The sequence below is a fragment of the Mycteria americana genome, chromosome 1 (genome assembly GCF_035582795.1).
Source record: "Mycteria americana isolate JAX WOST 10 ecotype Jacksonville Zoo and Gardens chromosome 1, USCA_MyAme_1.0, whole genome shotgun sequence".
NCBI classification, from domain to species: domain Eukaryota; kingdom Metazoa; phylum Chordata; class Aves; order Ciconiiformes; family Ciconiidae; genus Mycteria; species Mycteria americana.
This window is the reverse complement of record NC_134365.1, coordinates 56,274,540-56,288,433: the sequence shown is the minus strand read 5'-3', so window position 1 is coordinate 56,288,433 and position 13,894 is coordinate 56,274,540. Positions and strand designations below refer to the sequence as shown.

Here is a 13,894-nt window from a genome sequence, read left to right as displayed (position 1 = left end):
AGCACACAGTGAACATGGTGCAGAGATTCCACAGCCTGTAAGGTCTTAGGCCAATACATTCTTATGATATATAAACAAAAAGTTAGCACTGGACAATAATGCAGGAGACAAAGCTGTGTAAAAGTCTCTTGGACATAGTAATGTTCACTAGCGCCTTAAAGAAATGGCCCAAAAAATAATCACTGAGAAGACTTCTCTAGCGTTAAACAGTTGTAACAGACATCCTGTCTGTGGGACTATCATCCTGTTTTAGCATTATGAATTATATTGCCTTTTACACTTTAAGGAAAGAGAAAAGCTTAAAAGAATCCCCATGACCTTTACCATAGAAGGAAAAAGTTACTCAAATAATGAGTTTTAAATACTGTTTGCATGGTAATTGTTTTAACAACACTCCAAAGCCAAGAAAGAATGCTGTTAAAAATTAAAAAAAAAAAAAAAAAATCACAGAACACAGCAGAGCTAAACTAAGTCAGCAGTTAGTCTCAAAGTGTTTATATGAAACACTACCTGTCTTCTGCTACTGCACTAAAAACCAGAATTATCTGATTAATCTCTCATCCTTCACAGAGAACACTATTAAAAGCACTTCACAATTACTTAACTCGAGAAATAGGTAAGATTTTAGGGTAATGGAGGTGCCTGGGAAGCAAGAGAACGGCAGTGAGGGAAGGGGATTGTTATAATCAGCTCAGAGAACAGACATGAAAGAGCAACTTCACCTGCATGACTGCAAGAAAAAGAGAAGCAACTAGCTTGAGTAAGAAATGCAACTCAGCGGTGAAATGAAGGCAGAAGACCTTCTTGGGCTGAAGTTTATGCAAAAGGGTGCCAATAAGTATTAGTTTGAAACCAAACACTTATTTCTTTTAGACCTCCCTGTTGCCACCGAATGGCAATGCACTTGGTGGAAATGAAATAAGAAACCCCAACCTCATCCCACTCCCTGGATGCTAACTCCCACCTCTGTGCTACTCCCTCCTTGTGCCAGGATACTTGCCCAGCTTACAGAGTGAACCAGATAAGGAAAATGACCCAACTCAGATGCTAACACGACAAAATGGAGTTTCAGACAAATTGAATTCCCCACCAAGTTTACACATGGCTGTATGAATGCTGGAACTAGACAAAGGAGGAGGCAGGAAGGAAGGAAGAGCAGCGGGGGAGTTGCGGCGCGAGAGCACAACTGCTGCTTTCCACAGCACTGCTGACTTATGGCAACTACAGCCCACCTTGGATCCAGAGTGAGGGGAGGTAAGGGACCAGAGTAAACATTACAAACTTATGAAATCGTGGCCACTTGTGTATATAGTTCCACCTTCTATCACCCATGTCTGTTTGCAAAATAGAGGAAAATGCTGGTCTGAAAGGAATGTAATGGGCTCCTGGTAAGATTAATTTACTTATCCCTGTATTTACATTTCCAGAAAAAAGGGAATCAAGGTTACAATAATCTTGAACTCATCAGTATTATTAATTCTTCCTTACATACAAAATTTAAGAGACTTTGATGAATTTATTTATATGGAAGCTTACTATTAACTACTCTGAGACTTACGGAAAAAAACTTTCAGATCCTTATGGACATGATCATGGCAATATGAAAGGAGATTTCTGCCACTGGTTTAGCTGGGAGAGTAATCAGGCAGTTGTAACAGCTAACAAGCTTTGCCTCTCACTGCTAAACAGAAGGAACTGCTGCGGAAATACAAAAAAGTGAAGTCACTAGCCTGAACAGAATGGTAGCAGGGAAAAAAAAAAAGAAACAGTTATTACAAATTTTCTGAATATACACGAGAGCACCTTGATTTCTCAGAAATGGGGAGGGCACTGGAGGTAAGGAGCCACAGAAGGCAGCAGGTGGAAACTGGAAACTCTCCCCAACTCACCTGTGCTTGCTTTTATTTCCATTCCCAGGAGTACACTTCCCCCCTCACCCCCGCTCCGACTGCTCTGTGCTGAGGCTGCCTTTCACCATCTTGTTCTGCAAGGAGGGAAGAGAGCAAGGAAGGAGGGGCTGACGAACCAGCAAGCCAAAAGGAGGAGGAAAAAGAAAATGAGGGAGAAAAGGAAGACAGGGGTAGGGAAAGTAAACATACAGAAAGTGAGAGAGAGAAAGAGAAGTCAGTATTGGAACCAGACACAGATTTTTCAGACAGAGTTTTCCCTATGACAAAAGCAGGCAATTCCGCAAAAGTAAAGAGTTTGGGATATGAAAGCCTGGTTAATTTTAAGAAACACAGAATTTAACACAAAAATTTAGAACAAGCTGAGAAACATCACTTAAAATTGCCCCACAGAGGGTTTAAGACAATCTAAGACTGCAGTGCCACCAAAAGGTGAGGTATCCCATCCCCTTTATATCCTCCCCAGTGCCTCGGCATCCTCATCAGTTCTGTTGCAACAGCACTTGCTGCGATGCAGACACACAGCTAGTTGGATTTGTGAGAGGAAGCTAACCCTTCAAAAGATGATTAGTTTTCAGACAGCGTTTTCCCTGTAATAAAAGCTGCTATTTTGCAAAAGTAGCACATTCAGGACATGGATGGTTGAAGCATCAATGCTGACAGAAGGAAATGGGAAAGCTCACTGGGGAGCACAGGGAAAGGCAGGACTAGTCCCGCTGGACTTAGCTTGCTTATGCCTGAAGTGTCAAGTGCAGTTAATGAGGCAAGAAGCACCTTTGCTCTCCAGGAGCCACTTATTATGATGAGGTGTATTTACTGATGCGAGGCATGGACTGAAAAAGGGTAAGAGGCACTATACTGGGGGACTTACTCAGTGTTAGCAGATTTATAAAGTTAGTTCTTCCACCCATTAACTACAGAACAGAAGAATGAGGTATTAGATAGCTACTAATTAGCTACTAATGTTAAACTGGTGTTATCTAAAAGCATAGTTTTAAATGGTCTATCTGAAGTCTTTCTTCCTCTCAATTGCTCATGTTCATATCATGCAAAAAATTGATGCAATTTGTTCTCCAGTCATTCTAGAGCAATGGCTTTCAACCTTCCTGTTCCTGCCTCGCAAATGGCTGGAACTCCCCTTTCCAGCCACTACAATGGAAGGAGCAGGGTGATCCTATTCTGCCCTGCAGAAGGATTTGGAACAAACCACTAGTGATCAGTGAACCACAGGGCAAGGGCAGAGTCACAGCCAAGCAAAGAAAACTCTGCTTGACTTCAAACAAGTGATTCATGTCTTTACTAAGCAAAAGCCAATAAACTTCAGCGTCAAAGAAAGGCTGCTGGTGTTGAATTTCCATTTTCGATGTAACACAGAAAATGATCTGCAGTGGGATAGTTTTGAATAACATTCAAAATTCTATTGCCTCATGAAGTATCTTTATCAACTTAATTGGCAGTTTTCCCCCTCCCAACCCCCAAGATTACTTTAGAAACCAATGTGCCTGCCCAGTATCTTCTCCAGGAGGCTGGATTCTGTAAAATGGTTGTTTCCTTTCACGGTTTGAGCACCATCACTGCAAGTACTCATATACAGCAGCAGTGACCGAAGCCAGCTATGAAAAGCTTTAACATTTTGTTTTGCTGTAACACTTCAGGCAATGGGTAGCAAAAATAACACAGCCTTCAAAGACATAACCTTCCTATTCTCTTTAGTCAAGTATCCAAAGTTGAGCAGAGGTTGGCACTTAGGTAGTTGCATTCCACAGTAAGGGGAGCTCATCCTTCCCGTTTTTGTTTGGCAAGGTCTGCAGGTTTGTGTAGCATTAATGCATCAATTTAAGCTTGCTGTACGTTTTCAACATTATTCCACAATTGTGCAGAATAATTCATTTTCTTTTATATGATGAAAAGTAGGCCAGTTCTGGATCACAGCCTGAATGCCCCCAGAATCTTCTAGCGCATTTTAAATATGTGTGTATAAATACATCATATTGTGGTAGAACATCCAGAAAGAAACATGAGACTAATTCTTGTATGTTTACAAAAGACAGATTAAAGATAATCTGTTTAGACAAAAGACCACCAGATGTCAGTCTAATTCTAGGCAGAGAAGAGATCTGCAGACAAGGACTAAATGGAGACTAATCCCTGCTAGAAAGCAACACAATTCTTCCCTATTACTATTTACTTTCCAGCATATGCCATCCACACTCTTGTGCAATTCCTGTTGTATCCAACTGGCCACAAGAATAGCCATTTTTCTGGACACTTTTGAGCATTTAAAACTGGTGGACCAGTATCCACAGCCTCCCAGAGATGTAGCCTCCCTTAAGGGCTGGGAGGGGTATTCCCAGCACTGTATCACATTGCTTATATGTACAAGAGAGTATGTACTGTCTGCCTTGTCTCCTCTTTCCATACAGACAGAGCAACAGCAGTCCAGCTCTTAGCACAACTGTGTTTGCAGGCTCCAGGGACATTCAGTTAAGGATGCCCAAACCCTAGGCAGAAGCAGCATGCTGAATCCATCACCAAAAACTGAAAACGATGATGGGTCTTCTGAAGAGTCAAAGATCCACAGAACAACTAAACAGATATATTGAAGGCTGAGTAGTAGGACTGAGCCTAGTTACTACCACTTAAACTAGAACAAGGTGTTTCAGGTTCATCACTACAGTGGTTCATGACATAGTCTAAATGTTTCCAAAAACTGGCTGAAACTTTTCCATGAGCCGTTTTTCTTCCTCCTTGCATCCTCAGTAAATCCAAGAAGAAAAACCATCACCAGTTTCAATGTAGCACTCAAACAGAAACAGCGAGCAATGTACTGATTCTATCACAGAAGACAGGAAATGAAGCTGGGCTTTCTAAAGAGTCATCAAGGATCTAAAGAACAACTGAACAGATAGGGCAAAAACTTATTTTATCTTCTTAAACTCTGTATTCTTCTCAAGTCGATGTTTGCCCCCAGAATATACCACAAGCACACATCACAGAAGAATTCATCTAAAAGCATCTCTGACTACAGATGTTATCCAGGTATAAAATTACTAATCCAAATTTAGATACCAGAAGAGGGCAGCAAAAACAGGTCTAATCCAGGAGAGGATTCTTACCTTGTGCTTGGGGCACCTCACTGAGAAATTCTCTTCGTTTAGTAAACAATCTAGAGAAGAAGACAGCAATTTATTACTTTTTTAATAAAAAACAACCTGAATAATACATCACGTGTTAATCTTGCCTCACAGGTATGTATTTTTCATTCAAAGATCTCTTACAGGAATACTACCTTATTAGCAGGTTCATCCCTTCCACCCCCAAAGTTTTAGCAAATGAAATTACTAAACACCCCAAGTGACAATGTTGCCTGGATTACCAAGCCAAGTCCAAGCATCCCAAGACTCCCCAATCCTCTTATAGAGTAAGAATCACAACAGCAAGTCTACAAATCTTATATCCTAACCCCCTTCAGCTATTCCAGCCTTCCTTGCTACACCACAAGGAAGATGGATGCATTCATCCCATCTGAACAGACGATCCCTGCTTTATACTTGATAGGAAAATCACTGCCTTTTATCCTTACCCCAAGGCCCTGCCAACATCACGGGGAGAAGGGGTGTGTGTCTCTAGATATGGGTGTATATGACAGTTTATTTGCAATCTCAAATCCTGGTGATCGCTTTACACTTTGACACTATGTCTGGTAGTCAGGTCACTCATGCTGCTCTTGAATTTGCTTCCATGATTCATATATGTGAAGCTTCTGTGATCTAAGAAATCATTTAATTAATGATTTAAACCTATTGCAGAAAGTGGGGCACCTACATAGAACTGCTTATTTAGGAACAAATTAAGCAATACTGTCGTTTGAAGAGCATTTCTTTAGTGGCACTGCCAGTGTAAGTGTTGCTTTGCCTTTCACCCTCCCTCCCAGATGATGCCTCTAAGGGATGCGGAGTCGGCAGCTCCCGGAACTTCAGCCCTATGCCCACACCAGGAGCACCAGCGGCCAGCTCCCTGCCTTCCATTTGTACCTTCCAGATACCCTATATTTCAACCTCACAGCCAAGTGAAAATGCAGCACTCTCCCAAGAGAATTCAGCTGCCTCCCCTGGGCAACCTGAACTGCAGGGCCACCTCTCAGCCTGCCCAAACTTCTGACATCATTCTTTCCAATTGCTTCACAGCAGCCTAAGGCAGGCTGGCTGAGCACCATCACCACCTCAGTGTGACTGACACCGTGAGAATTCAGCAAGGTGCTTATGACCTCCTGTCTGCTCCTACCTACCCAAATAGCTAGCAAGTAAAGAAGCACAATGGTAAATAAAATGTGCTAATTTAAAACGCTCTTAAGTATGTAGCATAACCAGCGCTACCTGCTGTTTCAATCTGCTGGAAGAGTTTAGCAGACAGCAGGAGACTGCAACTAAAGCTTGAGGGAAAAGCTTTCTAGACACCCAAGCTTTGGCAGAGCATCCCTCTGCTATGAAACGCTTATGTTTCAACATGAATGCCCCTGGCCTGAATCAAAGAGAAACAGCATGCAATAGGCTAAGTTACTTGAGAGATTTTAGCAAAGGGGAGTAAAACCCTTAATCCTGCCACAGATAACAGTTTCAAATGTGGTATTAGCAAATAACAGGAAATAAATAAAATGTCTCATTATAAGGGCAGGAATTGTACATTTAGACTGCAGCATGAATTATCACTGCATAATACAGCAATCATCAAAAATATACAGAGCAATCATCAAAAACATACACAGTATGTTAGAACAGGATGGAGTTTTCTTTCTTGGAAACCCAACATTGGTAATGAATGCACTTCTCTAGCTAGTACATCAGAAAGGAAGATCGTACAAGGATCAGGAGGAACTGTGGAAAAACCTCACACCTCATGCCTGATCTGCACATGGAGCTCAATTTCTTACTCAGGTTGGCATTTTTGTTGCAAATACTAATAGCAGATCCAATTAATAGCCATTTTTTTGTTTCTCTTAAGGGACAACTATGAAAAATTTCATCAGCTCACTGTAGAAAATCAGCCGAATACCAATAAGGCAAAACTTGTTCATCATTACAAAGCTGGCCTGGATTTCAGTTAGCAGTTCCAAGTATTTTATATCACAGATTACAATTCATCATGAAGTCACCAGACACATAGCTACGATCAGTTCATTGTGGCAGAAAGGGAAAAAGAACCGATACTCGTCCTTGTTTGTACAGATTTTTCTCCATAAAGTAGTCAGGGAAAACCTAAAACATTTTTAATAGAAGCAATTATTCTTTTGTAAGCTTCACGCTTTGTCTCACCCTCTGTGTTCTGCTTGTTACTCATCTTTAACAATACTTGTGAAGACACAGGATTTCTGTTCTCTGAAAATTCGTTTTATTTTGCTGCTCATCTTTTCCTTATTTACAGTCAAAAATCTTTTGTATGTGAAACTGCCTACGATACATGTTGTGGGGACAAGTGTGCTGCAACAATCAGGATCTGACTCCAGGTGGGGAGGAACAAGCAGAGGGAGTGGATAAAAAATTTCAGAAAACAAAGATCCTGTTTCCATGGAGACGTCCCCAGGCCTAAGTTATCTTGAGACATCAGAGGCTCTTCATAAATTTGGACAGATGCAAGCCAAACACAGACAATGTTAACCACAGTCATTTCCGTATAAAAATTACTTAAGTGGCACTACTGATCCTGATTTTTATGCAAATGGCTAAGAGGAGTTCAGCTCTCTTGCACCCTATATTGCCAAAGATTACTTTCTGTGAAAGGAGATCTAAAGGAAGGCTGAATTAGGCTATATAAAAGCATCCATATGTATGAACTGGCAGCTTCTGAAGCCACGTGCCTTGCATAGCAGCCAATTAGCAACAGCAGTGCAAAACCTGGCTCCTCACCAGGGTGGGATTGGAAGCCGACCATCGGCGCAGAAGCCAGAGCCCAGGTCGCACCGCAGGGCCAGCCTTCAGCGCTGTAAGTAACTGAAGCTGTTTTGAGATATTTCACCCTCCAGTCCCTCAGCAAAAATGTACTGCCTTTCAAATGAGGCACAGTAGCTGACAGGGTACTAACTTCTAATCCACACCAATACAAAGGTAAAAACATGCTCACAGTGCAACTGCCTAGGAGTATGACATGCATGCTTCATCCCAGCTACGGCATGGTCACTTCCAGGGATGTCACAGTAACTCAGTCAAACACCAAGTGTTTATGGCTCGACATACCCTAAAAAACACTCCAGCAAGTGTTTTCTGGTTTTGGTTTTGTTTTTTTTTTTTTTTTTAAGATACAAAACCAGTCATACGTATTCCAAAAGCCTGAGAGCCCTTGTAAGCATCAGCACAAACTTCTGAGGATTCAGGATCTGTCACAGATCCTCAATAAAGCAAGGTGGCACCATCCTTCAAAGCAGGACAGTCAGCTTCAAATAGAACTACCACAGAGCTCAAGGAACTTGAGAAATATCTGTATCTGATTCACTACAGGAAAGACAGCAGCACTGCATAACCAATAAAAAGGGTTTATAGGCAGGCAGCAGGCTGAGGAAAGAGAAAAGAATGCTTATTTGCTTCTCAAGGAAGCCTATATTTTCTGCTTGGGCATAAATGAAAATCAAGTCCTATTCCATATAGCTTGCTTATTTCTTTTATACAGATTTATTGGAAGAGGACCTATAGATTAAAGACAGCTTGATTACACCCACAGATAAAACCAACTGCAAACAAAGTCTTTTACTATCATACCATCAGGCTAAAATTTTGAATGCTGAGAACATACTCCAAGCTGAGCTCTTTTGTTTTGGTTGAAAACTTCAGCTAAAGCAGCCTAACCATTTCCTTAAAACTCTTTCTTGGAAAAAGTTATTCTGCCCATGTTAAACATCCCAGCAAGTTTTCTCTGAAACACTCTAACATATCCTGATTTGCAGTAGGACCTGAATTTTAGCTAAAGCATGTCCTTGCCAGCTTACCACAAAATCAGCAAATACAACTCTTTGCAAAGAGGGAAAGGGATTTTAATCTGCACATCCTCAGAAGAGGTTTCTTAGATATTTAGTAGCTAGATAATTTGCAAATTCTAACAAATATGCTTTTGTTTGGGGGTGAGCAGGTCTTTCTGCAAACAAACCTCTGGCCTGAGATTTAGGCACCAGCACTGAAGCTGTCAGGGAACACTTGTAAGGCTCAGGCAGCCTGAAGGAAGAAGGTGACCATTTCAAAACTGCAAAATGCGAAGGCACAGGTCCAGAAGGCAGCAGAAGTGAAAAGGTTACTGAGAAAGGGAATCTGGAACTGGAGGAAGAGTGGAGGCTAGCAGGGTGAGGAGACTAGTGACAGTAGAAGTTAGAAGCAGGGAATTAAGGATCAGTGCCAGCAGAAGGAGGCTAAGACTGAATCAGATAGTCTCCAGTCTTCTGGCTGAATCAAAGAACTAGTGGGACAAGGCAGAGAAAGGTGAAGATGATCAAGGGCGATATACAAGAACAAATGGGGACTAGCAGGGTTAAGTGTGACAAGGAGCTAAGTTAGGAGAACCAAAGGGGAATAAGAAGCCTAGAGATGAAAAAGAGCTAGGAGCAAGAAAGGAGAGGCGGTGGTGATATAAGGGCAGAGAGGAGGAAGCCAGAATGACAGCTAGAAAAAACTGGGTAAAGGAGAAGCTGGAAAGGAGTAGGGAGAACTGGGTCTTACAAAGAGACTGGGATAAGAAATTTGAGAAGAGGAACCTGAGACCAACTAGATAAAGAGCCTGTGGTTGGTATGAAGAGCTGGAGTGGAGAACATATCAGGCACATACAGACTGAAGAGGAAGAAACAGAAAGGAAAAGGTATAAAGAAACAAAGAGAAGTCTTTGTTCTCACTAAATCATACTCCGCCTGCAGTGAAACCAGAGATTCACTAGTTATACCACTCCTCTGCTATTATTTAAATATGTTTGTGAAACTCGTGAAGTATCCCATCTCCATGCAGCTCTAGCCCACTGAGTGGCTTGCAATTTATTACTGCTGTGTTACTCAAAGGAAGGAAATTAGCTTGGAATGGTGCACCCTGACAGATGGCCACATGACAACTTGATGTCTCATAAGAAGATTAAAAGAAAATGAAGCAAGCATAGCCTTGCAACTTGAACACAAAAAGCTACTCTAAAAAGAAAAACTCCTCAAAGGTTGCAAAGTCAAGACAAATGTGAGGAAAAGCCAAATTTAATGTAGCCCACTTCCACATATTATATGGTAGACATATTATATCACATTGAATATGGACTAAATAGTATGATTATGTACTAGGTTTTGTACAGGACACTGCCTCTTCCATGCACAACACAGAACTGTTCTTGGGAATCAGTCATGATTGTTCAGTAAATTTGTCATCTGGATGATCCTACCGCATTTGCTGAAGTGGAGTAGAGTTAATGAGGAAGGTGTATCTGAAGGAAAAGGACAGTATCTTAATTTTGATACCTGTGCTTAGAACATAGAAAATGCTACATACTGTACCTAGTAACACAAGAATTCAAATTAAGCACCCCAAACTATTAGGAACATTAACTATAAATTATTTTGGTTTTTTCATGGTATTAAAAAGGGCCAGTCACAAACCAAAAACAAACTACTAAACGCAATATGAATGCAAAACTGATGATTGTGTCTCTCAAATGTACTGTAAATAAAAAGTTTGTTCATGAAATTCTTAGGCATGACAGAGATGAACATGACAGAAAATTCCACAGTTTCACTTTCAGAACTGAGATGGAATCATATGCAGTAAACGACATACAGAATCAGTGAGAACAACGTATGTTCATGAATGAGTACCCTTTCATCCTACAGGCTGAGGTAGGACCTTATGGAAAAAGACTGTCTTTAATAAAGCAATTACTATAAGATACATTCATAAGAGTCCAAAATTAAACTTACAGGGACACCCTTATTTCTGGCAATTTTTTGAGCGTGTCATGTTTGCAACCTGAATAATATTTCTTTAACACCTTATTTCATGTAAAATCAAGGATTCTCCATCTATACTGTGGTACTAGTAGTATTCAACTGCAATATTAATTTCATTAAAAACATTTCTATTGGAATAAGATGTGGTGCTCCAATAGGGTGGGATTTCACAGTGAGAATGCAATGCAGTCATTCAGAAATGAGCATGCGTACTTCAAATACTGTAACATTTGAAAAACGTCATAAAATAGGTGGTGAAACAAGTGGGCTGCTGTGGAAGTGGGATAACAAACAGGAAGCTTGCAATTATTTGCCAGTCAAGAGTTGTAATCTTGAATCCTTACCTGCTTGTTATCAGACTAAGTTTTGTACGATAGGAGAAGTGAGTTACAGTGGACTGGAATAGTGGGACATTATTCATTCTAAGCTGGGATTTTTTACCCAAGAATAAAGTTTATCTCCATGAAAAACTTTCACTATTGTACACAAAACACCAACTCACAACCCCAGGCTCACAGCTGGAGATAATACTATCCAAACCATTAGCTTGTCCAATGATGAAAATTGGACCTAGTCAAGAGACTGGCTGAAATGCTTCTAAGAAGGGAGAAGGAAGGGTGTGCTGCAAGTGGTACTGATGATTCTACAAACACTTTGCACTTGAAATCATTACTATGACTATCCATAAGAGTGTAACCCTGAAAGAGGAAATGCCTTCCTGGTTACTTGCCCCTTTTAACAAAGGGTTTCTATTTTTTGCAAGAAAAGAGTGGTCAGTTCTCATACTGCAGCCAAATTTCTGTCACTGTAGCTGCATTCCCCCAGGTTTTTTCTCCATTTTCAGGTGGATTCTCTTTCATTACAAGTTCCATCTTATCCCAACGCGTTACTATACACTGTTTATCTGATGCCATTTCTCACCATTTGTATTATTGTATCTTCATAGGTGAGAAACTGAGAGGGAATAAATTTGAAAAGTACCCTGGAATTATTTAGTGTCATATGTTTTGAATAAACATGAAATATAGTTATGTCATTTGTTCTTACCTGCATCGATGGCACATGGGTAATGGTATCGGAAGGAGCAGCCTTTGTTGTAGCAGCCTAAGGTGGCTCCCGGTTCCTGGCAATGGGAACATTTCTGAAAGGGAAATCAAGAAGTGGCAATGAAGACTGCAGTCATCTTTCCAAATATCTGTATTTTCCTGGGAATTTAGTCAACTGCATTCCAGCACAGATTTCTCGAGTATGACAATGTTAGACTGTATCTTTCCACACCATACAAAGAAGGGCCTTTTGAACAGTTAATGACATAAGCTCTTTCAAACAACAAACTTTTCAGCTGTGCTAACCAGGCAAGTGATACCAAATGTTCAAACCAACCATTCAGAAAGAACTTGAAACACTTCTCAAATCTGTTTCACTGGCCTACGTTTCAGTACCCGACAACGACATCAGTGTTAAAATTGGAGGAAAAGAGCTTTTTTGAATCCATAGCAGCTTTAAAATGAGAATTAGCATGACAAAGAATGATTTAGAAGATACCATTAGCGTAAAAGTAATTTGGTTACATCATTTTCATTATCACTAGCAGTCCAAGAAGATCAAGGCCAAATTGAACATTTTTTCACAGGTGATCAAAAAAGGCTTACTGGGAGAAGGAGAAGATGCCATCAAAGGAAAATACCTCACCGTCACAGAAATGGCCCATCTCCAGAAGAAACACATGCACTGCTAGAAAGGTGCTCATACATTTATTTTCAAAGTAGCAAGACTCATCTGATGACCACATTCAATTTTCATTTCTTAAATCCTATTATCTCAACTGGTCAATGATGTATTTAACCATATTACCAGACAAATGCGAATGCAGCAGAACGAAGCCACTCACCATTTACTTTATCCTGAATGACTTAAGGAATGACCTAAGGAAGTAGGCCTATCGTGCATCTCATTCAGACAGCAACTTTATTTCTTGAATGTATATAGTAAGTGATTTTCATTAACTAGTCTAACATTCTGATGAAAGCTGATTTCTGATAGGTTGACATTTTTCCCTTCTAAAAAGAAAACAAAGCACGTACGGCAGAAACCACCAAAGGCTAAGAGACCACTACTATTTAAAAATTAAAACGCGAACAGACTACTGACAGAAAAAGAAAAGATGACCTACAATAACTTTTGAGTTATACTTAAGAAACACAGGAATTCTGGTGTTTGCTGATAAACACAACCAACACCACAATAAGGCCTTGTATAACTGGTACAATTCACCTTGAGTTTAGGCTATAAGAAGTTTCCTTTGGTCACTGACTGCACACAGAGAGATGATGACATGATCTAAAAATTATTTTTCTATTGGAAAAGCTAGTGTCAAACTACACGTGCTCTATTAACACTATCAGCAAGCTACACCTTGTACAGCGCACAGAACAGATGTGCTTGAACCAGCAGTGCACCTGGCATTGGACAAAAGCATGGGGTTTTTTTATCATACAGGGAGGCTCATATGCCAAGATGGCTACATCAGCTAGACCACACTTCTTCACATCCCTGAATATCATGCATGTGGCAGTGGAGGTCTGCAGAATAGATGTGGCCAAAGACAACAGCCACAGTGAAGTTCCTTGCTCTGCATAGTAAACAGGGTTTTGGTTACAACATTTCAAAAAACACTAAGAATACGTGACAGGCATTGCTCTTCCTACTATTCTATGCTATGCAGAGATGACTATAGTTTGTATTTAAATGATTGAACGAGGATGAAAGCAAAACTAGCTCCAGCCATAAAGCAGGTGGCCCTCTCCAAATCAAAGCAGATGCAACTAACCGAAAAGCTTGTGAGACGTCAGTTCTCATGACATCTACAACTGCAGTTTCAAATACTGCCTTCTCTTTTCGGTTATGCCAAACCATCCTGAGCCTGAACTTCAGTGCTCCCTATTAAATCACGTCTATCTTCTAAGCAGTGAATGTGTATCATGACAAACTATTGCAGTATTTATGATGTAAGGAAAGCGTTCCCAAGGCCTA

At 40.5% G+C, this 13,894-nt stretch overlaps 1 protein-coding gene across 3 annotated transcripts in view; it reads right to left on the bottom strand.

Annotated features, from left to right (window-relative positions):
• TCF20 (transcription factor 20) overlaps nt 1–13,894 on the bottom strand; it is a 134,670-nt gene that overhangs the window by 3,407 nt on the left and 117,369 nt on the right. For 2 of the 3 annotated variants that reach the window (XM_075499368.1, XM_075499377.1), the window contains 3 exons: nt 11,909–12,002; nt 5,024–5,073; nt 1,890–2,017 (listed from right to left, as the gene is read on the bottom strand). In XM_075499368.1, the coding sequence (XP_075355483.1) occupies nt 1,934–2,017; nt 5,024–5,073; nt 11,909–12,002 (228 nt within the window). In that variant the 3' untranslated portion in view covers nt 1,890–1,933. The remainder of the gene's footprint in view (nt 1–1,889; nt 2,018–5,023; nt 5,074–11,908; nt 12,003–13,894) is intronic. The other variant, XM_075499385.1, reaches the window with a different exon arrangement.